Source organism: Cibotium barometz, chromosome 28 (genome assembly GCF_041138505.1).
Source record: "Cibotium barometz isolate CiBa-2024 chromosome 28, ASM4113850v1, whole genome shotgun sequence".
Classification (NCBI taxonomy): domain Eukaryota; kingdom Viridiplantae; phylum Streptophyta; class Polypodiopsida; order Cyatheales; family Cibotiaceae; genus Cibotium; species Cibotium barometz.
Genome location: NC_141073.1, coordinates 9,410,403 through 9,437,980, shown reverse-complemented (window position 1 = coordinate 9,437,980; position 27,578 = coordinate 9,410,403). Strand labels below are relative to the sequence as shown.

Here is a 27,578-nt window from a genome sequence, read left to right as displayed (position 1 = left end):
GGAGGGCTGAAGTGCATTCTGAACATTTATGGTAACGAAGTTGATAACGAGACTCTAGTCTGCTACTAGATTTGGTACCACAATCGTGACAATAGACAAGTTCAATTTCATAGCACATCACCATGGATCATGTGGGTGCCCTTGTAATATCAATATTATCACAAGCAAGGTCGTCCTTGCTGGACTTTTATTCCTTTTGAGCAAGGGCAGCCACACATGCAATTCTAATCTGTTAATCAATTATGGGGTCCGCCACAATTATGGCATGCTACCCACCCATCTAAACGGGTCATAAAGAACAATTCCCCAAATACCAATGCACCAAAATACGCTGCATGACGCTCATGCAAAAAGAATTTTAAAAAGCCATGAGTGGCTTCCTTTGCTTCATTCAAGCGGCCTGTGTGTTGTCAAGAATCTTAACACTTGGACCATACACAGCATTACAACGATCCTCAAAAGAGCTTACAAGGCGAGAGACAACTTCTTCAAAAAACATGTTTGCAACCTGCATAACAGCAACACAGACCTTGAGGGTGTTTAAAACAATTGATTTTTGAGTCTATAAACTGGAATTTTAATGAGTACATCAAATTAAACCTAAGCTTCAGTATCTCAAGTTTCTAATACCTGCCGATATAGGGGAGACCGAAACTGGAAGCTCACTGAAAAGTGAAGGTTGCAAGACCCTGGTGTTGGTCCTGGTTTGAATTCCCAAACATTTATCAAATACTCAAAAAGACTGCTTTGAGACACTGACGTCTGCTTACAAAAGATCATGGAAAAAAAACATGATTACAAACTGTCGTCAACAGCTATTAAAACTTCTATCAAGCAGTTGTGAGTCTGACTGGTTAGTCAATTGATTTGAACCATTGAAAGTTGATTAAATAAAGATCCTCTCAAGAGTACCTTGATTAGTGTCGGCCGCTTTAACTCCACATGTGATATGTACCGTTCAACAAAGAACTTGAAACCAATCTCAAGCTCTGCCTCTAGGGCTGCTTCATCTTTCCGCCACAAAACCATGGATTTCTGACACCAGGGTACAAAATCTTGATACAAATCCACTGCTGCCACTACTGCAAAAAGTTGTTCTGGAGAGTACCTGTTGGAGATCGTGGTTCAATACCTCTCTCTCTCTCTCTCTCTCTCTCTCTCTCTCTCTCTCAGCCTGGAATGAGCTTGCAGCCTTCCCAAAAGTGCATCCAAAACCCACTAGTAGATCTTAGTACTTTTTGGTGATTTTTTCCCCAAGATACACTCCTAATAGTAAAAAAAGAGAAACATCTGCTAAATGCAAGCGACAACCCTCAAAAAGAGGAGCAAGCTACAAAGAGCTCTCATATGAGGTTCAAAAACCAAAGAACAAAGGAGGGGGGAAAGGGGGTGTTACATTCCGCACTGGCCTGAATCCAATATTGACTAGGGGTCAAGGACCTAGGGTTAATGCAATGTGTTAACCCAGGGTCAGCTAAGGCTGAGGGTTCGGTTAAGAAGCTAACCCAAGCTTAGTCGGGCTTGGGGACTCATAGGACCCACCCAGAGGCTAAGGGTTAGCAAGGATGAGACTTGGATTGGCCTTGGGTAAATTAAAAGCATACTCGTGGCTAAAAATCCTAATAACATGTCTGTGTGCTAAAAATACACTATAAAAGAGCACCTTGGGCTTACTTATGATTAGTATCATAAATCCTTGTGGTAGAGATGTCTACGAGGTACGTTGGACCTCATGGTCAGACGTAGCTCTAGGCAAGCAACGACTTTGTGGTATGGAACACCACAGCGTGCTATTGAGACGAACTTGACTCACGGCAATCTGGACATCAAACTCGAGGGTAGTCCCCATAGTTGCCAGACGTTTTTAAAACCGGAAGTATTATACGAATTTTATACTTTAAAAAACGTTTTTTATTTTTTAGGAAGTTTTTAAAATAACTATTTTATTCATTAATTTTTAAAATACTATTTTGGCATGCATATATAGTATTTAAGCCTAGAAACAATAGATTTCATGTATAAAAGTCAAAATTATGCACAAAAACTTAGCTAAGATTAAAGAGATAGCAGGTAACATAAATTGTAATCCATCGTCCCCAAAAAAAACTGCTCGGAAAAAAAATGTGAGGGCAATTTAAAAAAAAAACTACTTGAAAAAAACGTGTCCCCAAAACTAGGGCATTTTGAATCGTTTAAGTTTTTTTTTTTCCCCCAAAAAACACGTTTTTTTGCAACTATGGTAGTCCCCAAAGGAAAACTATGGCTGAGAGAGGAGTCACTCGCCAGATTCAATGTCACCACTATGATTTTCACATTTTTTGCACAAGCTTTGGTAATGGAGGATTTTCCAGAACAATGTTTGCAAGCACCTTTTGCCCTAACTTTGAGGCCTGGGAGATGGTAACAAGACATGTTTGCAGCCAGTGAAATCAAGGGGCCCATGGAAACTACCCCAAGGGCACCTGATATTTGCCTGGACACTAGCCAGGTGAACAAGGATGACAAGGAGGACTTTTATGTGTTTACTGTGACCTGTGGATTAACGATGGTGGTAACGATGGTGGACATTCTTTTATAAAAAGGTTTCATACTCTTTTGAACCAAGTGGACACATTATTAATTAGGCACCCTGTTTTTAGTAATTTTTACATTCCAACAACTGGACAGGATGATTTGCGCACCCAAGACTTGTGTAATAGCAAAGGAGTCTCATGGGCTCTTCCATCCAAGCAAGTGGATTGCCACCTTCTTCCCTTCACGAAAAGCTGGCGCACATTTCCGTACAGCAGCGCCGCCCGCACTGTTTTCCGATCTACTGGTCGTATCTGTGCCCTGCAGCCGTACAGAACCCCCTACTTCTGTCTGCACAGGACTAAACTGTCAGAATATGCAGCAGAAATGATATCCAAACTTGGGTAGACAAGAGCAAGTAGACTGCAGAAAATAATCAGCACAAGAAACACAGAGAGATGTGTGTAAACTCTTCTCTATACACAAGATCCCGGAAATACTGAATGAGAAAGTGGAGGAGGATGAGGGGCAATATATACAAACCCATGAGGGCAGTCGGCCAGCTCTAGAAAGTGCCCACGACTGAGTAAAAACCCACGACTGCTGAAAATAGCAGTCGGCCAGCTCCAGATGCCTACGCTTGAGCAAATCAAGTCGGCCAGCACTCCTACAGCCCACGACTGATACAGATGCAGTCGGCCAGCTTCAGAGTGCTCCTGGCATCACCTGGCAGCCCTCCAGCCACTAGAAAAAATGGGAAAAATAGGGAAAAAATACGGGGAGTGTGGAAAAATGATATACGGGCGGGCACACCCACAACAAAGGCCCTGGTGTATACAAATAGATAGGAGATGACTTCTAACACCCCCTCTCAGCTCCTGGCTGTGTAACCAGCCCCAGGGAGCTGGAGTGCCGCCTGAGCGTAGCCTGAGGTAGAGACTTCGTGAAGAGGTCCGCCGCATTGTCCTCCGTCGAACAATAAAGTAGCAAGATGTCACCCGCCAAGATCTTCTCACGTACAAAGTGATACTGTATCTCTATATGCTTGGTCCGGGCATGGAAAACCGGGTTCCGAGCAATAGCTATACAACTCTGGTTATCACACTGGATGACTGTGGGCTCCCGCTATGGAAACCCCATCTCGCCTAGCAGCCTCCGCAGCCATACAACCTCACAAGCAGCACCACAAGCAGCCCGATACTCTGCCTCTGTCGAAGAAAGGGCAATAGTTGGCTGCTTCTTGCTGCTCCAAGAAACCGCTCCTGAGCCGAGGGTAAAAGTGTATCCTGAAGTAGATCTCCTCGTGTCTGGATCTCCTTCCCAATCTGAGTCGCTCCAGCCTTGGAGCTTGACTCCATTCCCTCCTGTGTAAAAGAGTCCCAGATCCTTCGTACTCTGCAGATACCGCAAGATCCGCAATCCTGCTTCCCAATGAGTCTTCAATGGCGTCTGCATAAAAGAGCTCAACAGCCCCACGGAGAAGCTCAAGTCCAATCTGGTGTTCAGCAACCAGATCAATGAACCAACCAACTTCCGGTACTGCGAGGCATCAATTGGCTCACAAGGATCTGTAACGGTTAACTTTGTGTTCGGGTCCATCGGCGAAGTAATAGGCTTGCAGTTCTCCATCCCAAAGGCCTCAAGCAACTCATGAACATACCGCTGCTGAGAGACGAAAAACCCCCTCTGGGTCTGCCAGATCTCCAACCCCAAGAAGAAGTGGAGTAAGCCTAAGTCGGTCATCTCGAACTCCTTTGACAAGGCAGCCTTCGTCACTCCGATGTGCTCCACATGACCGCCGGTGAGAATGAGATCATCCACATAAAGGATGATGAGTGTGACCATGCCGCGTTCCCGAAAGAGATACAAGTTCGGATCTGCAACCGATCTCTGAAATTCAGTCCGAATAAAGAAGGAATCAATCTTTTGATTCCAAGCCCTCGGAGCCTGCTTAAGACCATACAAGGCCTTACGTAACCTGTAAACCATTCCTTCCGATCCTGGAACAATAAAGCCTGGAGGCTGCTCAACATACACCTCCTCCTGCAGGTCACCATTAAGGAATGCCGATTTTACATCCATCTAGTACACGGGCCACCTCTGAGAAGAAGCAAGGGCAAGAACGGTCCGAATCGTGGTCATCCGCGCTGTCGGTGCAAAGGTATCCTCGTAGTCGATGCCTGGCCGCTGAGCATAACCCTTAGCCACAAGCCTGGCTTTGTGTTTGTCCACCGACCCATCAGCCGCGTACTTGGTCTTACAGACCCATTTGACACCAATGACTGACCGCTTTGACGGCCTCGGTACCAACTCCCAAGTGTTGTTCTTCTCGATGGCGTCTAGTTCCACCTGCATGGCTTCCCTCCAAGTATCCTGTGAAAGGGCTTCCTTTACGGAAGTGGGCTCTTTATCCCGCATGATACGAGACATAAGAGCATAGTTCACCTGAAGAAGCTCCGCCATGTTGCTTTTATCTCGGACTCGATGTGATCTTCGAGGGCCGTCCTCTGTGGTCCACTCGGAGGGTAGCTCCGTGACACCTGACTCCCGAAGGGTGTCTAACAACCACCTAGGTACTCGAACAGATCGTGGAGCCTCCTGTGATCGCGGGGGCTCAACTCCAGCTGCGGGCTCAACCTCCTGTGATGACTGAGGTGGATCAACTGGAGTGGTAGACTGGGAATCATCATCAGACTCCTCTGGATCTCCAAGAAGTGGCGGCTCCTCGATAGTGGATGCTGGAACATGCTCGTCAAAGACCACATCCCGGCTGACAACAATCTCGTTCCTCTCTGGATCATACAACCTGTATCCCTTGGAAAGAGAGTTATACCCCACAAATACCAGCTTGCGGGACTTGGAGTCAAGCTTCCTCCTCTGCTTCTTCGGAATATGTACATACGCGTCACTCCCAAAGACACGGAAGTGCGAGACATCGGGTTTCCTACCAAAATATGCCTCAAATGGAGTCATATGGGGTACAGAAGTCGTAGGAGAGCGGTTAATGGTATGGACAGCTGTTGCCACAGCCTCACCCCAAAGTGGACGAGGAAGATCACGATGCTCCAGCATGGTCCTCGCCATCTCCACCACAGTCCTATTCTTACGTTCAACAACTCCATTCTCCGAAGGCGATCCGGTATTGGCCAATTCCCTCTTGATGCCATGATCTGCACAAAACCGGAAAAATACAGTCGAGGAGAATTCACCTCCTTTGTCAGCCCTGAGAGTCTTGACCTGAAATCCAGACTCTTTCTCCACCATCACGTGCCAATCCTTGAACCGAGCAAAAGGCTGGTCCTTCTGTGAAAGAAAGTAGACCCACGTGAATCTGGTACAATCATCAACAAGCAGCATGAAGTAGAGAGATCCTCCCAAGGATGGTATCTGCTGTGGTCCACACAAGTCAGTGTGAATCAACTCCAATGGTTTCGAAGCCCGCCTGGAAGCCTGCTTCGGAAAGGATTCCCTGTGCTGCTTACCACGTATGCAAGAACTGCAGCGTCCTTGCCTACTACCAACATCTGGCAAGCCAACCACCATCTGGTCCCGGAAGGCGCGCCGCAAAGCATCCACATTTAAGTGGCCAAAACGAAAGTGCCACAGATCTCTGACCTGAGAGCCTGTCAGTGAGGAGAGTGCAGAGAGCTTGTAGATGCCGTTCTCCACACCGCCTTCCCAAACAACTTTGCCTGTCTCACGGTCCCTTAGAGCAACTGAATGCTCCTCAAATTCCACCCGAAAGCCAGTCTTGCATACCTCATGCACTGACAGAAGATGAAAACCTAGAGCAGGGACATAAAGAACACGGGAAGCATGCTTGCCCCCCTTGCCGTCGGGAATAATCTCCATCCGGCCCTCACTATGAATCGGAATAGTGGAGTTATCGCCAATAAAGATACGACCTGACTGCCGTTTCAGATCCAGGAAGAAGTCACGGGATGGAGTCATGTGCCTGGAAGCACCACTATCGAGAATCCATTCCCGGGTATCCTTCACGGTGAAGCCAACTGCCTCCTCGCTCGAAGATGATGAAGCATCGGAGTCCACCATCTCCAAGTGCACAAATGCCGGAGTCTTCACAGCTGAGGCTGAGGAATCAGCACTCTTCCCTGTCCGCTTGGGGCACTTCCTCCAGTAGTGGCCTTTCTCGCCACAATCATTACACGATCTTTCGGCCTTCAGCTTCTCTCGTTCCGGATCAGGCTTCTTCTCGGAAGACTTATCTGGTGAAGCCTTCCCTTTGCCCTTGTTGGTATTACGGCCTTTCGACCGTTGGCCAGTTAAGGCCTCCGAACCTCCGCCGTGAGGAGGGTTCGTGAAACGTTCCTCCTGGTCCAAGACCATTGGCACAAGCTCCTCCCACGTAATGGTGCTGAGCCTGCCACTCGTGATCAACGAGGAATAGAAAGCGGAATACTGACCAGGCAAGTGGGAAAGTAACGTGATGGCCATATCTTCGGACGATATCTCTTTCCCAGCTTGAAGGACTTCCTGCTGAAGGGCCTGCAGCTTGTTAATGTGTTCCCGCATCGTCGAAGACTTTGCAGGGTTCATAACCCGCATCTGCACTTCCAAGGATATCCGCTTCATGGGTGACACCCTGTTGTACAAAGAAGCCAAGTGCTCCCATATGCCTCTCGCCAGCGTCATGTGCTTCACATGGTTGATCACATGTGGTGTGCAATTGAGGAATATAAACGACCGAACCCTGGCGTTGACACGGTCCCACATTTGTGCCTGTGCCTCTCGGTCCTTCCTCGTCGATAATAACTCCCCTTCCTCAGCTTCCGGCCTTGGCACCCCTTTGATAATAAAATCAGCAAGGTCATATGACTCCAGAACTGACTCCATCATGACCTTCCAGATGCCATAATTGGACCCGTCCAACTGACGATCCACTGGGAACGTGGGGAGAGTCGGAATCTTCACGTGCTTCTCAGCCATCTCGAATAAATCTGCCATCTCGGAGAGTAACCTGAAAGGGTGGGTGGGTGGGAAAAATCTGAAAATCTGAAAATATGCAAGTGGCTGTCCAGCCCCTTTGCCCGCCTTCCTCTTGCACCTTCACTTCCCGTTCAGCCCGAAACAGTCCACCGATCAGCAACCTGTTGCTCCCCCTCTTGCTCAGAAAAACGCCCAAGATCTCCTAGAGCCTAGGGCTCTGATACCATGTCAGAATATGCAGCGGAAATGATATCCAAACTTGGGTAGACAAGAGCAAGTAGACTGCAGAAAATAATCAGCACAAGAAACACAGAGAGAGGTGTGTAAACTCTTCTCTATACACAAGATCCCGGAAATACTGAATGAGAAAGTGGAGGAGGATGAGGGGCAATATATACAAACCCATGAGGGCAGTCGGCCAGCTCTAGAAAGTGCCCACGACTGAGTAAAAACCCACGACTGCTGAAAATAGCAGTCGGCCAGCTCCAGATGCCTACGCCTGAGCAAATCAAGTCGGCCAGCACTCCTACAGCCCACGACTGATACAGATGAAGTCGGCTTCAGAGTGCTCCTGGCATCACCTGGCAGCCCTCCAGCCACTAGAAAAAATGGGAAAAATAGGGAAAAAATACGGGGAGTGTGGAAACATGATATACGGGCGGGCACACCCACAACAGAGGCCCTGGTGTATACAAATAGACAGGAGATGACTTCTAACATAAACCTCCTTTTTGTACCTGCAGCACCTCCTGTTTTGTACCTGCAGCACCTCTGTACATTTCTGTACTTGCTATCATGTACCTGGCTGCACCTGATTTTGTACCGGCTCAATATCTGAATTAAATTTGGCGCTATCATGTCATACCTGGCTATACCACCTGCTGAACCAGTTGTACTTGGCTGAACATGGAGGTATTTAACTGTGGTTTCCAGTGTACATGCTACGGCTACCCCTGTACCTACTTTTCGGGCATTTGTAGATTTTCTATCATTATTAAGACCTGAGTGTTGGTGAAGATCAATACCCACACAGGTAGAGGATTATGCATGGTTTTTTTTTTGGGCATTTGATTAAAGTCCCACTATACTTGTATCTCAAAGATGTCTCCATATTTGTATCTCAAAGATGATATGGCCTTTTCTCCAGTCTGGGCGAAGATACAAGGCCCCAAGGTTTGTACTGTTTTAATTGACCATTCAGTCCCCAATGTGATGTCACATGTATCTCTGTCATACGTATTAATGGTCAAAGTGTGTGCAAGTCTCTAGTCCCCCATACAGTTTTACTAGTATCCTAGGATTATGAACATGTTTGTGGAGCATGTTTTTGCTCAAGGATTCATATATGACATTTTCACAATATATGGTTCTATGACTTTATGGTTTCATAGTTTCATGGTTCCCATTATTAGGATATGGTTTCACAGTTCCATGGCTCCCATTATTAGGATATGACAAACTTATGGAATATATCATGGGATGTTTTTCTTTGGATTCCTAGTGGATCTTGAAGATCAAGAACTTTTTATGATATATATGGTCAAAATGCCTATAACTATGATAAAAAACCCACCTCCGAGGAGGTGTCACACTTCGTTCTCGGAAACCATAGACTCCAAATCTGGAACATTAGGCGCTTGAGGGATATGGTCCATCCTATCCAAAGGAGGACACATCTGCTAAAATAGCCGCCTGTGCATCCATGTGAGCTGCCTGCCTATCCATGGACAGCTTCATGCTGAGAAGCAAATCAATGATTTGTGAATCCGTGACGCAATATGCATAATGACTTTTGCCAACCCCTGCTTGTACACTCCTGAAGACTAAGACCCTACTGTAACTAGGCAGCCTGCACACATGGGTGATGAAAAGAAAAAACCTTGGCAATTCCCTAGGCTCTCGTGCCTATGTGCTAGGGTTTCGAGAGAGAAATAACTGTTAGAAGTCATCTCCTGTCTTTATCAGACACCAGGGGCCTCTGTTGTGGGTGTGCCCACCCTTTGTAGGTGTTTTATCATTTTTCCTCACTCCTCGTATTTTTTCCCCATTTTTCCCTATTTTTCCAGGGTATGGGAGGCAGTATTGGACCTGTCGGCTATACCAGATGCTGGCCGACTGGTCACAGGCAATCCCGAATTCTCTCTGCTACTGGCCGACTCCACACGTGTGAGGGCCAACCGTGATGTCAAATCCCCACCGGATCTCCTCGTGGAACGTTCCTGGTACGAGACTCGAAACCTGCAAACAAACAAACAACATGGGGGTGCAGGCCTGACTCACCTCCCAACCATGACAGCCGTGGGCGAGCCCACAGTCTTGGCTGTCCCCACCGAACATAGTTGTTTCTCGTACGCGTACGAACCTATTCGTACGTACGAGTCGTACGGTACGATACCGTACGAATTCGTACGGTACGAGTTTTTTTTTTTCTCCCAAAATTTTTTTTTCCCTTGAAAAAAAATTTCCAAATGCTTAAAAAAAATAGAAACCCTGCTTTACGAAGATCCCAAATGCTCGCAATACTTCGTAACTTTCGTGTCCACTCAGTATTCCATATGGGGTTGTGGAGAGACCTAAAAAATCTGGCGAGGTAGACTGGTAGTGTACACTTGATTGGTAGGATGAGAGAATCTTGCTACATCACTTGGGGATCCCTGGTATAGGTAGGCTAGACAATTAGATTCTCAAGTTATGCACAAGGGAGAACATTTGGACATGGCCATTTTGATCTAGAGAGGAGTCCCTAAACTTATCACCCTAGATGCACTCCTCGTATTTGTGCAAGGACGGTCCCTTAGTCATAAACGCTACACTGGGAGACCTTTGGTATTGCATTACCCATCCAGGTTCTTTTTTGGAGACAATCGGGAGATCCAACCGGGAGAGACACATATCCATGTATTGGTTTCTCAAGTACTGTAGACTCCTCCCCTCCCAACCTTCCCTCACATTCAAGCTTGAAGCTCCATAGCTTGTAAGTGTAAAAAATAAAAACCGTATTTTATCGTACCGTATCCCAAAATTTCATATCGTACCGAATATTCCCGTACGGTATCGTACCGTACCGTACCGTATTTTCGTACCGTGACAACTATGCCACCGAACCACGAGCTAAGCTAACTAGGTTGACGTACCGACCAATCTCCTCCTCGCGACGTTCCATACCGCCACGAAGCTACCCTCACGGGCCTCGAGATTGCTGCCGGCCTCGGCTGCGTAAAGCAGGTGCACGTCTGCACTAGATCTAGGCTCTAGACTATAGAGCTCTCACAAATCACGCGAGACTCTATATAACTAATGACTAACCTTGGCCACCCTTTTATAGTCTCTTGGCCGGTCATCAGGCGTCCACACTTGGGTGCCTGCCCGTCCAAACTTGGGTGCCCGCCCGTTAGTCTATCCCTAACTCAGCTCGTCAATCAGCCTGCCTAGCTCCAAGCTTCCCCAAACCTCGAAGCTAGTCTTGTGTGCGTGTAGCACACGGTAGACACACTGTGCACATGACATACTCCCCTTTCTCTAAGAGCTCACTCCTGAGCTCACTAAAAGCCAGGGTAATCTCTCTGAAGAGTAGTCAATGTCTCCCATGTAGTGTCCTCCTCAACACGATCCTTCCACTTGATCTTGTATTCCGTGATAAGCGTATTACGCAATCTTCTTTCACGAAATCCAAGAATCTTTTCAAGTTCGTGCAGAACAAATGTCATGTCCTTGACATCTATAATTTCTTGAGGAGTAACTAACTGGTCTGTTATACCCAGTACTTCCTTAAGTCTACTGACATGAAATACAGGATGAACTTTCACATGAGAAGGCAAATCCAATTCATATGCAACTGAACCAATCCTTCATGTAATACGAAATGGTCCACAGTATCTAGGGGATAATTTCGGAGATCGACCTGTCCCCGTAAAGTCTCGGAATCTTTCGGAACTCACAAATAAACCATCGTTCCTTCAGAGAACTCTCTAGGTGAACGATGTCTATTAGAATAAAATCTGTCTCGGTCTTGAGCACTTCTAATACATTCCTTTGCAACTTGTAACATTTCTTGCATATCTTGCAAAAAATTACGTGCTGCATCATGCTGAAGTCCTGAGAATCCTACTGTAACAGGTGATCTAGGTTGAAAACCATACATAAGCATGAAAGGACTAAAACCTGTACTCGTATGCTTAGTACTCTTATATGCAAATTCTAACATAGAAAGATAATCCTCCCATGTACTCTGTCTTTTGGATACATATGCTCGAAGCATATCCTCCAAAATTTGATTCACTCTTTCAGTCTGGCCATCAGATTGAGGATGATCTGAGGAACTCAAATTCAAAGTTGTTTCCAACTTCTCAAAAACAAGTTTCCAAAAATCACTCGTAAACTTAGAGTCCCTATCACTGACTATGTCCTGCAGTAACCCGTACAATCTAAACAATTGCGTAGTTGTAATAGTCTTCCAAGTCGGTAAAAATCTAGCCATTTTTGTCAAGCGATCTACCACAACCCAAATAGAATCGTGGCCTTGATGTGTTCTTGGCAATCCAGTAATAAAATCCATGGAAATACTTTTATGGGATTTACAAAGGATGCAACAACCCAGCCTGTCTAAAGCGTTCAGCTTTATTTGCCTGACAAATTTGACACTTGAGAACATAATCTTCTACATACCCTTTCATCTTTGGCCAATAAAAAGTGTGTTTCACTAACGATAGCGTCCTATGTACCCCAGGGTGTCCAGCAGATGGAGCGTCGTGACACTCCTTAAGAATCTTGGACCTAATGTCCGAGATCTATGGTACACAAATTTTGTCATTACGGAATAGTAAACCATTCCGAATCATCCACTCGCCTCCTGCAGCCTGAATGGTAGACTACTCAATCATTGAGTCTTGGTCAATCAATGAGCTCCCGTCCTGGATCTTCTGCCAAAATGGACCAAAATAACTATCAGTCCTACAAAGCCCTCTCAATGACTGAAATAGGTCAGTAGAAATCTCGGTGAACGACAAAGTATTCACCTCTCTAATTCGACTAAGCGCATCTGCAACACTATTCATGGACCCTTTTCTATAACAAATCTCAAAATCACAATCTTGCATTAACTCAGCCCAACGAGCTTTCCTTCCTCTCAAATCATCCGCATCACACACATACTTGATTGACTGATGATCAGTCAATACCACAAACTTGGAGCCATATAAATAATGTCTCCAAACCTTGAGAGCATGAATCACAGCATAAAGCTCCTTCTCAAGGGTTGGCCAACGAGATTGAGTGTCGTCTAGCTTTTTACTTTCAAAAGCAACCGGTCTACCATCTTGAAATAGAGCAGGCCCGATGGCATAGTCACTAGCATCAGTTTCAAGAACATAAGGTCGACTAGGATCAGGTAATGCTAAGATAGGTGCTTCCTTGACTTTATCTTTCAAAAGTCTGAAGGCCATATCCAAATCGTTATTCCAAGTGATAGGCTGATTTAACTTACGTCCACGACCTTTCAATAAGTCGGTCATCGGTAGTGTGAGCTGAGAGTACTCCCGCACAGATTTCCGAAGATAAACAACAAAACCGAGAAAAGAACGAAGTTGTTTCACTGTTCGCGGTATAGGCCAGTCCAGAACCTTCTGAACTCGGTCATAGTCAATGCTCAATCCATCTCTAGTGATCTTGTGCCCCAAGTCTGTCTCATAAAAAACTCACATTTACTTAACTTAGCATATAGTCGATTCTGTCTTAAAATAGATAAGACAATCGTAAGGTGTCTAACATGATCGAGTACGACTATATATCAAAATATCACCCAGGAACACCACCACAAATTTTCCCAAATGTTCACGAAAAAGATCGTTCATCATTTGCTGGAAAGTGGCTGGAGCATTGGTTAACAACCCAAAAGGTAATACGAGAAACTCGTAATGGCCATACCTAGTCCAAAAGGCGGTTCTTTCGACATGCCTTTCATGAATACGTATCTGGTGATAGCCAGTACGTAAATCTATCTTCGTGAAATATTTCGCTCCTGCTAACCGGTCAATCAGGTCATTTGATCTAGGGAGAGGATAACAGTTCTTAATTGTCAACTTGTTAATCTCTTGTAATCTATACACATTCTCCAGGTGTTTTTCTTCTTTCTCCTAAGCAACACAGGTGCACCCCAAGGTGATTTACTTGGACGGATCTGGCCCATCCTCAAATAATCTTCTTGTTGTTTAGCCAACTCATCTTCCTCAGCTTGGCTCATTCTGTAAGGTGAAATAGTGACAGGATGAGCACCAAGGATCAAGTCAATACGATGATCTACGGCCCGTTCAGGTGGTAAACCCGATGGCAGTTCCTTAGGAAATACATCTTAAAACGAATCAAGTATCTTCTGTAATTCTTTGCTTTCAAACACACTTAATTCATTGACATCCATGGAAGGGATGAGAAAGGAAGAAAGTGAAATCAATACACAATGGAAAGCGGTATACAAAGAAGAATCCATTATATTTCCAAAATCAACTGTATTTACAAGAGGTCCTTCAGAGGGATGTATACAATCACCTAAAATACTATACTGGATGTTCCTATGCTGAAAAGAAAAAATATGACTAGACCAATCTATCTGGACTTCAAGAGTCTTAAACCACTCAATCCCGAATAACAAGTCTACATTTTCTAGGTGCATAACATAGCATTCCAGAGTATCTTTGTAGTCCTGAATCTAGATTGGAAGCATCTCTACCTTTCGATCCCATACTTGCCTTCCCGCAGGTAGGCGTACCTCTAGTTAACAAAGTTGTGAGAGCTGCCAGGGTCTAGAAGAATGTGAATTCTATGGCCATTCACTTCTCCATAAACTCGGAGAAGATCATGCAAGCCAAATACTTTAGAGTTGAACAGACAATCAAAGCATGTACTAGGGCGAGAAAGTACTGTAACTGACGTACCTGTCAAAGACAACTGGTTAGCTGCCTTAGGCTTGGGTCCTGCGTTGGTCTTTGCACCCTTTTGCTTCGGACACTCGTTACGCATGTGTCCTTTTTCTTCGCAGATAAAACAACGTCCTTCCTTCTTGAGCTTTAAAGCCTTAAGGAGTCGTTTCTTCCTCGCTGGTGTCGAACTTGAATTCTTCGAAGATTGGTCCGAAGACTTTCCTTCAGTCATGTTAGCCATAGGTACAGAGAACTTTCTTTTATGCTTGTTTCCCTGCTTGGTAACGGGTTTCGACTTGGAAGAGACCATTGTATCATCATAGATACGAGCTGAATGAATGGCCTCGTCCAATGTTTTGCATTTGTTATTTTTAACTTGTAAACGGTATGAGTCTGGTAAACCAGCTACGAAGAACCCCCAGAGAGTAGTGGGATCCATCTTTGTAGCTTTCATCTGTAAGTCCCTAAACTCCTGGAGATAGACCTCATAAGTGAGGTGCTGCGAGGTCATGGTCAAAGCTGTAAACCGGGCAACATCATAATAATTATCCTCTTTCTTGAGGAATTCCTTCTTGAAGACGTCTTCGAATTGTGCCCAAGTTGTTGGCTTAGGATTGAGTTCCTTCCACCAAAGCAAAGCTTTGCCTGAGAGGAAACCTACCGCTAACTAGATCTTTTTTCCATCATCATATGGATGAAACTGAAAATGAACATGCCACTTATGTAGCCATGTGTCCACGATCTCCTTGGTACGCTGCTTTTGCTCGCCCCCGAACGGTTCCGGAGTAATATTGGGACCTAAAGCAGAGGCCAAGGTATCCATACCCGAAAGAGAAGAGAGGGTAGTGGTCAAGAGAGAGATGGAGTTCTGCAAGGCTTGCATCTGGGCGGCAATTTGTGCCTAACGTTCCAAAGAAGAAGCTTCGAGAGCAACTTTGAACTCTTGGAAATCTGATTTTGACACAATCGTCAAAAAGATCGGCATCGGTATCTTCCGTAGCCGGCAAGCCTTCGCGTTCGACAAGGGGCTCCAACTCCGATTCTTGGGTTGACATCGTGAAGAGGACAAGTGGAGAGAAAATTCGATCTTTGCACAATACAAGTGCGAGGGAACTTGAGAGCTTGAGAGCTTGAAAACTTGAGAGATGTGTGGCAAAAAGCCCACATAAGGAGTTTCTATAACTGTCCCTAAAAGCTACTTGAGCTTTTGCTTTTGTGTTTTATATATATATATATATATATATATATATATATATATATATATATATATATATATATATATATATATATTCTGCTTTCTTAAAAAAAACACCTTTAAACCTTAAAGGGGACCTTTAAACTCTTTTTAAAACAAAAAGTTTAATCTTAAAAAAAAAACAAAAGCGCCGAATGCTTTTCTGGATTTTTTTTTTCTCTTTCCTCCTGGATTTAGCGCAGCCGGCATGTATGCTGTCGTCGCCTGACTGGGTGTGCCATCACCTTTGCTGCTGCTGTCGCCGACCGTGCTGCCAACGCCTCATTTGCTCAGGTGACCGTGGCCGCCTGCGCCAGCCTACGTCTAGGCTTGGCCGCCTGTGCAGGCCCGGCCGCCCTGCCTGCGTGGGCCTAGGCCCTAGGCGCCTGCCAGCCTGGCCGCTTGCCTGCGTAGGCCAAGGAGCCTACCAGCCTGGCCGCCTGCCTGCGTGGGCCTAGGCGCTCGCCGCTTACACGCCTGTGCCTACAACTTCCGGTAGCAACGCTTGAACCCGGCCAACCGCACTCAACCAACACCCGCAAACAGCCGACGATCGCTTCTCTCGCTCCCTCTCGCGCTCCCTCCCTCATTTCAACAAAAGCGAACATGCTTTTTTCTTTTTTCTCTCTCAACAGTTCATGCGACTGCACAAACATGAATCTAGCCTTCTTCTTGCAAACAAACCCTATCATCTACCTACACCCTCATCACGGGTTTCTTTGATGAAAAAGCACATACTAACTGAAAAAACAGCAAGCTTCTCGAACTCATACCTTTTCTTCGACCTCATCTTCTCTACCTACCGACTTGCTCGTTCACGAGACACGCTCTGATACCACTATCAAATCCCCACCGGATCTCCTCGTGGAATGCTCCTGGTACGAGACTCGAAACCTGCAAACAAACAAACAACATGGGGGTGCAGGCCTAACTCACCTCCCAACCATGACAGCCGTGGGCGAGCCCACAGTCTTGGCTGTCACCACCGAGCCACGAGCTGAGCTAACTAGGTTGACGTACCGACCAATCTGCTCCTCGCGACGTCCCATACCGCCACGAAAATGCGGGCCTCGAGATTGCTGCCGGCCTCAGCTGCGTAAAGCAGGTGCACGTTTGCACTAGATCCAGGCTCCAAACCATAGAGCTTTCACAAATCACGCGAGACTCTATATGACTAATGACTAACCTTGGCCACCCTTTTATAGGCTCTTGGCCGGTCATCGGGCATCCACACTTGGGTGCCCGCCCGTCCAAACTTAGGTGCCCGCCCGTTAGTCTATCCCTAACTCAGCTCGTCAATCAGCCTGCCTAGCTCCAAGCTTCCCCGAACCTCGAAGTGCGTGTAGCACACGGTAGATACACACTCTGCACATGACACCTGAGAAGCTGGCCGACTAGTGATATTCATTGGTCGTGGGCATTTTTTGTCCTGTCGGCTGTCCCTACTGCAGGCCGACTGCATATATGGGGCCATATAAAATGGCCCCATGACTCCCCCCTCATTGTATCATCTTTTCATTGCGGGATCTTGTGTATAGAGAAGAGTTACACGCCTATCTCTCTCCTCTTCTTGTGCTATCTATTTCCTGCACTCTACTTGCTCTTGTGGTCTCAGATTTTGTTATCATCTGCACTGCGTATTTTGACATGGTATCAGAGCCCTAGGCTCTTGAAAGATCTTGGGAGTTTTCTCAGCAAGAGGGGGATTGTTACGTTGCTGATTGGTGGACTGTTAGGGACTGTTCGGGAAGAGAAGTAGCGAGAGGAAGGCGGGCTAAGTTGCTGGACAGCCACTTGCAGGTTTAAAGTTTTTTTCCCACCCACCCACCCTTTTCAGTTACATCCCCGCGATGGCAGATTTGTTAGAGATGGCTGAGAAGCATGTGAAGATCCCAACTCTCCCCACGTTCCCAGTGGACTGTCAGTTGGACGGGAACAATTACAGCATCTGGAAGGTTATGATGGAATCTGTTCTGGAGTCTTTCGATCTCGCTGATTTCGTCGTTGTTGAGGTTCCACAGCCGAAGGTAGAGGAAGGGGAGCTACCGTCAATCGAAAGGGACCAGGCGGCACAGGCACAGATGTGGGATCTTGTCAACACTAGGGTTCGTTCGTTTATCTTTCTCAACTGCACACCGCAGGTAATTAATCATGTAAAGCATATGACGCTGGCTAGAGGTATATGGCAGCATTTGGCCTCTCTTTACAACAGGGTATCGCCCATGAAGAGGATTTCCTTGGAAGTACAAATGCGGGTTATGAGCCATGCAAAGTCGTCGACGATGCGGGAGCATATTAACAAGCTGCAGGCTCTTCACCAGGAAGTTCTTCAAAGGACATGGCCATAACGTTGCTCTGTCACACTTGCCCTCTCAGTACTCAGCATTTTACTGGTCTTTGATTACCAGTGTGGCAGGCTCAGCACCATCACGTGGGAGGAGCTTGTGCCCATGGTCTTGGACCATGGAGGAACGACTCATGAACCCTCCTCAGGGTGGAGGTTCGGAGGCCTTAACTGGCCAACAGTCGAAAGGCCGTAACACAGGCAAAGAGAAGTCTTCTGAGAAGAAGTCCGTTACTGACCGCGAGAAACTAAAGGCAGAGAGGACCTGTAATGATTGTGGCAAGAAAGGCCACTATTGGAGGCGGTGTCCCAAGCGGAAGACCGAGAAGGGTGAAGATTCCTCAGCAGCAGCAATCATCAAGACTCCGGCTTTTGTGCACCTAGAGGTGCACACCGATGTTTCATTTTCTTCAGGCCAGGAGGATTCTCCGCAAAGGATACTCGGGAGTGGATTCTAGACAGTGGTGCTTCCAGGCACATGACCCCTTCTCGTTCAGATTTACAAGATCTCTGTAGGTATTCTGGTCACATTCTTACTGGGGATACATCCACTACCCCAGTTCACAGTGAGGGCAGGTTGGAGATAGTTCCCGTGGCATCCAAGTGCGGGATGCACGTGACATCCCCTTTTGCTTAACTTGACGGAAGCTGCATAGCCTCCAAATAATCCGTCAATAATGCCGGATAGTCTTCGAAAAATTCTTTGTCGAGTCATACCGCTTCATGAGTTCCTCGGTCCTGAAACTTTGTGAGGAACTGTCGTAGTCTTCGGCCTAAGCCATGCTTGAAACGGTGCAGAAGGATCTGTTCTGGAACCATTACTTTTGCTTCATCAATAATGTCTGGTTCCGCTTGGTCTTTGACCTCTGAAGGGGGTGGACCTGCATATGGCTTTAACCAACTGACATGAAATACATCGTGCTTAGTCCAACTCGGAGGTAGCTTTAACTGCATAGACACCTCATTAATCTTTTTCCGGATGGGAAATGGTCCGAAGCTCCTGAAAGACAACTTTGGGCATCGCTTACCCACCTGCTTCAATCTTTGCTTCATAATCCGAAGATACACCCAGTCCCCTTCCGAAAACTTCATGTCCCTTCGGTCTTTATTGGCCTGTCGGGTGTAGGCCTCTTGCGCTTTAGCCAATCTGTCTTTAACGGACTCTAGGATCTCCTGGTAAGACTCCGTCACTCTATTCGCCTCCGGTACTGAAGACGAAGTCCTGGTTAACAACGACTGGAAAGGCCTTCCAAACACTACCTCATATGGAGTCCTGCCAATAGCTGAAGAAAAAGAGTCATTCAAAACAGCTTAAACTAAAGGCAAAAACGATTCCCACTTACCTTGCTGATCGTGGACATAACACTTCAGCACATCAAAGGCCAACTGGTTGTATATCTCTGTCTGGCCATCTGTCTGTGGGTGGAATGCACTGGAAAAATTCAACTTAGTACCAAAATTATCAAACAATGCCCTCCAAAAATGACTGGTAAACTTGGCATCTCGGTCTGACACTATGGTCCTAGGAATCCCACCAATCGGGTACCAATGCCGAATGAATAGCTGGGCAACATCCTCGGCGGTCACATTGGCCCTGCAAGGAATAAGCATAACAAATTTGCTGAACCTGTCAACAATAGTTAAACACTGTGTATTACGCTTACTCGGACTGGGAGGCAGATTTGTAACAAAGTCCATCGAAATGTCTTGGAAAGGACCCTCAAGAATTGGCAAAGGCTGTAACAACCCTATCTTCTTTCCACGAGGAGCTTTCACCTTTTGACAAATGTCACAGCGTTGTACATATGTAAACACATCACGCCTCATCTTTGGCCAATAGTATTGCCGTTCTAATTTCTCCAGAGTCGAATTCATGCCCCTATGACCACCTGTAATGGCGTCATGGGCATCATGGAGAAGAGCTGCCCGGAATGATTTCATGACACATAGTCGGCCTTTGTAGAAAAGCCAACCATTGCGTATCAGAAAATGGCATGGTCCTGTGGCATCCAATGCCTGTTCCCACTGCGTACCGAATTCCTCTGAATCCGCGTACGTGTGCTTCATGTCTTCTAGTCCTGTACCAACAAGGTCAAGTCTAGTGGTCTGAATCGCAGATACTTGTCCCTTCCTGCTCAAAGCATCGGCCACTGGATTGGCCTTTCCTGGAAGGTACTCAATCATACCACCGAACTGCTGGAATATCTGACTCCAGCGGTGTTGTCGATCACTCCACTGTGCACTTGGCATCGTCTGAATCCAGCGCAATGCCTAATGGTCAGTGCGAACCTCAAAGTCACGGCCATATAGGAAATGTTTCCAATGTTTCAAGGCCTGTATAACTGCTAGGAGTTCACGATCATAGACTGAGTAGTTCTTTTCGGCGGGCAGTAACTTACAAGACATGTAAGCTACCGGATGACCATTCTGTTGCAATACACCTCCAATTGCGATGTTACTCGCATCGGTGATCACTTGAAATGGTTCGTCCCACGAGGCAAGGGCTAAACAAGGCGCTTCTGACAAAGCCACCTTGAGGTTCTGGAATGCCTCCAACGCTCATGGAGTCATTCGAATCTTTTGCCTCTTTGTTTTCACTCCCTTTAGCAGATCGATGAGGTCTGCCGAGAGATCAGAAAACTTGTCAATGTGGGTGGAATATGCCTGGCATATACCCACAAATGATCTAATGTCATAAGCAGTCTGAGAGATACTTTCCAGTTAACAATCTCGGCCACTTTAGCCGGATCAAGTCGAATGCCTTCGACACTGATTATATATCCCAAGTAATGTACCTGGAACAGATAAAATTCTGACTTCTTTTCATTGACATAGAGCTCATTGCTTTCCAGCAACCTAAGGACTTTCTCCACATCAATGTCATGCTGCTCAACTGTAGCTGAAAATATGAGTATGTCGTCCAGAAATATGAACACACACACACACTCCAATCAACTCCCGGAAAATACGCATCATCATGCGGTTAAATGTAGCTGGGGCGTTCGTCAATCCAAATGGCATAACCACAAATTCATAGTGGGCCCGTTCTGTACGGAAGGCTGTCTTGGGGATGTCCCCCTCTACAATCCGTACCTGGTGGTACCCACTCTTTAAATCCAGTTTGGAGAACACCTTAGCTCCATTCAGCCTCTCGAGGATATAGTCAATTCGAGGCATCGGGAATCTGCTCTTGATAGTCAGCTTGTTGAGTGCACGATAATCGACACACAACCGAGAAGACCCATCTTTCTTCTTGACAAACAAGATCGGTGCTGCAAATGGCGACACGCTGGGGCGGATGAAGCCAACTTGCAACAATTCTTGGAGTTGGCGGTCCAACTCCGATTCCATTGCCTTAGAAAGGCGATACGGAAACTTGCTCGGGGGTTCCGAGCCTCGGAGGAGGTCAATCTTGTGATCCTCCGGTCTGGACGGGGGGAGCTGGGGAGGGAGACTGTCCCGAAGAAAAATCTTCTGGAACTTTTCATGGAGAACCGAGTACTTCTCGGAAGCACTGGCCACCGTCTGGGCTGTCTGGATGTAAATCATCGCACACTGTGCGCCTTTCCTGACTGCTCGCTTAGCCTGCAAGTGGTTTATGAGCGGAAAGTTTGGAATACCTGGCTCACACTTAATGGTCACCGGGGTGTTTGACACATTCCGATCAATCTGGAACGTATGCTTGTCCCACTTGACATCAGGAAGAAACTTGTGAAACCACTGGATACCCAAAATTATGTCTGCTCCTACAAGAGGGGCAACCATAAAGTCACGCACAAACTCTATGCCCTGAATCACTAACGTAGCACCTAGAGCTTCATACTTGACGCTCGTTGTCATACCTGTGCTAAAACCCTCAACTTGTTTGTCCACCGGAGTTAGCTCGAAACGGGCACGCCTAGCGGCCTGTTCCGTGATCACATCCTCCGTGCTGCCGCTGTCAAACAAGACGACTCTCTGGCCACCTATGTAGCCAAAGGACTTGAGCAATTCGTTGCGCTCATACTCCTGGTCAAGGGCGCCCTTCTGCTTATCTTCGAGCTCCCGGCTAATAATTGCTCCAACTGAAGCACCGGGGGTTGAAGAACTAGGGGTAGCCGCTGGAGTCTGTGTGGGAGCTGTGCTCACCACGGAAGCTGTGGAGGCGGCGGCGGCCTTTGGAGGCTTCTTCGGACAATCCCGAGAAGTATGTCCTTTTGTGTGACAAAAGAAACATCTACCCTCCTTCCTGTACTGAGCAAGCTCCTCAGCACTCAACTTGCCACCTGTCTTGCCTGCCTCCGCTTTCTGGTCTGGAGTAAGCTTAGACGCATTGTTCGAGTTCTTGGAGCCAGAGGCCTCCGGGCTCTGTCCTGGGGAAGACCCCGTCTGGTTCTGGCTTTTGCCCCCCGAGGCATTAGCCTTGGGAGAAGCCGGCTGGGAAGTCTTGGGCTTGCCACCATTGTGTTTCATTTCTGCACTCTGCGCAAGCGAGAGTGCGTCCTCAAAGGTGGATGGCCTAAACATACGCACCTCCCATTGGATTTGCGTGTCCAGGCCATACAAAAACTGCCCTTTCTTGTCCGTATCAGATAAGCCTAATTGCAGACACAAGGTCGAAATTTTATTGGCAAACTGAAGGACTGGTTGCGCGTTCTGACGCGCTCCCCTGAACTCGTCTTCGAGTCGCTCAAGGTAGTGGGGCGGTAGAAACCGCTGCTTAAGGTCGCGGACGAACTCGTCCCACACATAAGCTGCCATACCTGCTCTGGTGTGGGCATAAGCTGCCATACCTGCTCTGGTGTGGGCATGAGCCCACTGAGTCCACCAAGGAGTGGCCTCACCTTCCAAGTACCAACTAGCTAAGATCACTTTGTCAATATCTGTTTTCCTAACTGCGGCAAAGTAAGCTTCAAATTGATGTAACCATGAATACAGAGTAGTGGGATCGAGTTTACCATTATACTTACTGAAATTCATTTTCTCGAGAAAATGATTCGAGGGCGCCGTCGGTGTCAATCTGGTGTCCAAAGCTCGGAGGTAACGCTCGTGTTTCACTCGTCGCATGGCGTCGTCTCCTCGTTGTCGAATCTCCAATGCATGCATCTGCATCTCAAGCAAGGAGCTTGGCTGCGGCTGTGACCCCGCGAGAGGGTCCCTGTTTGACGAGGATCTGGTATCTGGGATACGGCAGGAGAGGGAGGAGGAGATGGAAAATGCGACGCTAGAGAGCGAGAACGCTCCTCCAGAGCCAAAATCCGCGCCTTCTGCTCATCCAACTTGGTTGTCTGGTTTGCGATTGCTCGCATCATTTGCTGCAACATGTCTGTGACACTCAAGCCGGGTGCCCTAGTTGGGCTGCCTCGTGCACTCTGGTTCCATGGTTCTGGTTCTCTCTCGTCGCCAAAACTCGCCATAGCGGGAAAATGCAATTCTTTTCCGGAACGCAATCTGACCATCCACTATCTGTGTGGGAGACTTCCGGAGGCTTCCGGAGGCTAAAAACCAACCGTCCTTCGAGGGACAGGAGTCACTCCGAAAGGGGTAGTCCACCAGCGTCTAAAAACCAACCACACGAGCGAAAAAAATTTCTGGTTTTCTTTGCTGAATCTTTGTCCTTGAAGTGAGCTCTGATACCACTGTAATAAGCGGAAGCTTCGGAGAAGGATCGGTACTTCAAAACTCAGAAATCAGCACTCTTTTCGCGACGGAATTAACGCACAAACTGAAAGACGATGTGCAGAAAATAGAGAGAGAAGGGGGAGATGGAGAGGACACAGTATTGGGTCCCAATTACCCTCTGTAGGGCCCCCACCACGGATGGTGTATTTGCTTTATTAGAATGATGTAAATCTGAAAAACAAATACACAAACTTGACCTTTTCTCGGCCAGTTTCAGGTAGCTCCACGACTGGGTCTTATTTAAATAAATGCTTTCACACTTATAATAAATGCTGCTTGCACACTAGGCAGCCTGCTGGCCTTTCTGCGCAGCCTTCTAGGACAGCTTCAGGCGGCTGGGCACACCTGCGCATGGGTGTGGGACTGCCCCTACACCTAGCCTGACCTGCTGGGTAGGGTTTCAAACCCTGTCGGCTGCCTGTCCAGCAGCCCTAGGGCTGGCCGACAGCCCTTCCAGCCCATGCCTTGGCTGGGGGGCAAAGCTTGGGCCCTCCTGGCCCCTTGGGGGTGGTTCTACACCTCCCCCATGCCCATACTAAGAGTGCAAGTGCAAGTCTTCGCACTGGGGTAGCCCTATGGGCTGGCCCCCTCTCTACATGCAAACCTACATGCCTACAGAGGCCTGGCATCCAGTTGCAAACCAGATACACAGCACATCTGACATCATTCCAGAGGGAGACTCACAGCGCGGACTGGCACTGCTTCATGTGCAGGACAGTGCACACCTGACCTTGGACTCATGTGCAGGACAATGCACACCTGACCTCGGACGACTGAGATGGATCCCTGGCTGACTTGTCCCGGACTGGGCTCACATGGGACCAGTTCACCATCCCAGGTCCTGCACCTTCTGTACAGAAATGTCTACGTGGCATCCAAGTGCGGGATGCACGTGACACTTCCCTACACTAGAGACAAGGCCAGATTATCGAATATAATTAAATGCCCAAAAAAAACATGCATAAACCTCTACCTGTGTGGGTGCTGATCCTAGTACAAATGCCCAAACATTAGGTACACAGGCAGCCATAGCATGTACACGAGCAAGCACAATCAAATACCTCTGTGTTCAGCAAGTACAACTGGTTCAGAAAGTCGTATAGCGCCAAGTACAATTCAGATATTGAACCGGTACAAAATCAGGTGCACCCAGTACAGCCAGGTGCAACTTAGGTACAGCTGGTACAGGATAGCGAGTACAGAACGTACAAGGTGCTACAGGTACAAACAGGAGGTTCAGGCCTAGCTGGGCATGCATTGCACAAGGGTTCTATGACCTCTGTCTGTACATGCTGTACCACTTTACAAACGTCCCAACCACGTCCATGTGATCAAACGGATATCCAGCAAACAGCTAATTGGGAGCTAAGATGACTGTTTGGGATTGTTTGGGCATGGAAAGCTGTTCATAATGGCTAAAAGAAAAGTGTTAAAAAGGGGGCTCCCATGGGCGCCTGGATTTGTAAGGAGCCAGTTGCCTTTTTAATTTATAAAAAGCAAAACAAGTGTCTGCCCTTAAAACGACCAAATCCAAGGCATATAGACTCTCTCGGCAACAAGACTGCTACTCCATACGCCACTAATGAGAGTTTGATGTTGGTGGACATAACAGGCATAGCTCAGACAACTTGCTATGACAGGTAAGGAGTGCTAGAGAGTTTGCGGAACCTCCGTATGTTCACCATGGACCAGAAATCTGCCCGCACCATTATGTGGGGGGCAGTAGCCTGAACTTTTGAGTCAACACTGGCCCGAGGATATGAGGAACCCGGACAGGACCTCGCCCTTCTCTTCTCTCACCACAGTACCACAACAGCCTCAGCAAGGAGGAGTACCACAGTCCCCTGTTAGAGGTGGGAGATCATCAGTAGTATAGCAGCATTGCACATTTGGCGTGCTCGCTCATAGAGGGCACTCCTGCCGAGTCCATCCAGAACATATGGACAGACATCATACACACCCTCCGTGGCCAGTGGGAGAAGCTGCAAGGCAGCTCTGAGCATACACGGAAACATCGAGAGGCTTTTCTACAGATCTAGAGCAACAGTCCTTTCCTAGTGTCAGAGACTGCAAGGTTACTTCGCATTACAAGCCACCTGTTTGGCTGTCCCCACCCACACATTGTATGAGAGAGCGAGCTTTCGAGAGCGGCCAGCCAGCGAGGAAGAGCCCATTCATTCCCAATTGTTTTTCTCGTCTCCCTTGATTGAGACTAGATCATGTACTTAGCCGTTTTGGCTGCATTTTTGCAAATCTTTTCTTGGGAAAAAAAAGAGATGGTGAGTAGGTAAGTGATTGTATGGAGAATAGGTTCATGTAAACTCTCACTAGTAAATGAATGGTGCGTATTTATAATACATTGTATAAAGTAGGTGACGATTAGGGGCGTGTTATGTAGCAAAATAGGCCAATCAACCATCCAAACACTTCCTAAGGCTACATGATATTGAAGGTAAGGTTAATATTCATCTGAGTGATGTGCAGGAGTTTGGAATTCTAACAGCTTATCCACTAGATTTGCAAAAAATGATATATCTGTCTGGTAAATCTAATCAAAGTCCTCGGAAAACCCCCACAACACTTGTATTTTATTTCTGGGAAGTAATTTACTCAATAGATAGTAAAGTTTTAATAACCTTCAACGCAAAATAGTGATTCTGCAGGAATAAAATTAAACGAGATTAAAAACTCATAATACCCGACAACGCGACTCTCCTCATGCTGCTTGGAGAGACCCGTGTCCTCATCGCCATCGCCAAAGCTCAGAAAATGATGGCGCTGCAGTTTCAAGCATTCCGGAGATCCTCGTCTGATAATCGGATCCATCGATGGCCAGCTTGCATTGAAAAACAACCGCAGGTTCCTGTGTAGATAAAGCGATGGCGTCGAGGTGGTTTGCAGAAGCATCCCCCCTGTAACTGAGACATCTGCAGGAAGGGATCGCCCAGGAAGCTGCTGTGCAAAGCTTCGATTTGCGGCTCTGAGCAAGGGCCGCAAGCGTTGCATTCCAAAGAGAACAAAGAAGCAAGGCCTGTTTCACAGATCTCAGAGGGCTAGAATTAGGGCTCAGATTCGGATTAGGGTTAGGGTTGAGAGGGCTCTCTTGAACGACACCTCCCCGCTAATAAGAAAAACGCTTTTAAATCACGTGGGCGTTCTGGAGGGAGCTCACAATAACATCCACCAATTGACCAATTCCTCCTTAAAGTTCCTAAGGGTCCATATGTGTGCATTTTGAGTATAAGTTCAAAGAGACTTTATTTTCAACACGATAAAAGCATCGAATCTCTCTACTAGTGCAACATGACCAATTCCTCCTTAAAATTTCTAAGGGTCCATATGTGTGCATTTTGAGTATAAGTTCAAAGAGACTTTATTTTCAACACGATAAAAGCATCGAAACCCTCTATTAGTGCATTAACATGCATACACGTGTCTCGACTAATAAATAATGATGGACAGAAATGAGTTAAACAATTGTCCCTTGATTGTAAGAAATGAGTTAAACAATTGTCCCTTGATTGTAACGTATCTTTGTGTTTGCACATCCAAACATGTATCTCCTTGTCAAGAGGTACATGGAATATAATATCAAGATTTTAAAATCTACAAATGAAAAAGTAGGTCAATATAAGCATGGTCTTTGCATTAAAGTGACATGTCCGAATGCTTTTAGTCCATGTGTGCAAATATATAAGGCTGGAGAGTTGGCATGCTTTATTTCTAAAAGTTATAAAGTAAATGAGCAAACCCTTCCTTTCTCGTCAAAGATTGATGGTTCATGAGACCAATGGTCCATGATCAATGGTTAATAATGGTCGATTGTTATTCAACAAATATAAAAACTATATCTTTTGAACTACAAAGAGGCTGGCTTATCTAGAAACTTTTCATTTATTAGACTATTGCCTTTGATTGTAGATAGAGTTCTAGAGAGAGAATATATGAGCTTAAGAGAATATACATATGT

At 46.7% G+C, this 27,578-nt stretch overlaps 2 protein-coding genes across 2 annotated transcripts; both read right to left on the bottom strand.

Annotated features, from left to right (window-relative positions):
- Positions 1-26,810, bottom strand: LOC147622472 (Polyketide cyclase / dehydrase and lipid transport protein). Its single transcript, XM_086822054.1, has 4 exons — positions 26,307-26,810; positions 913-1,108; positions 631-762; positions 1-508 (listed from the first exon to the last, which is right to left on the bottom strand). The coding sequence occupies exons 1-4, from the start codon at positions 26,612-26,614 to the stop codon at positions 392-394; spliced, it is 753 nt and encodes a 250-aa protein (XP_086678180.1). The 5' UTR covers positions 26,615-26,810; the 3' UTR covers positions 1-391.
- LOC147622473 (uncharacterized) lies at positions 20,832-22,753 on the bottom strand. The gene is made up of 2 exons (XM_086822045.1): positions 22,720-22,753; positions 20,832-22,689 (listed from the first exon to the last, which is right to left on the bottom strand). Exon 2 carries the CDS (start codon positions 22,685-22,687, stop codon positions 20,837-20,839), a length of 1,851 nt encoding a protein of 616 aa, XP_086678171.1. The 5' UTR covers positions 22,688-22,689; positions 22,720-22,753; the 3' UTR covers positions 20,832-20,836.
- Positions 26,811-27,578: the final 768 nt, after the last annotated feature.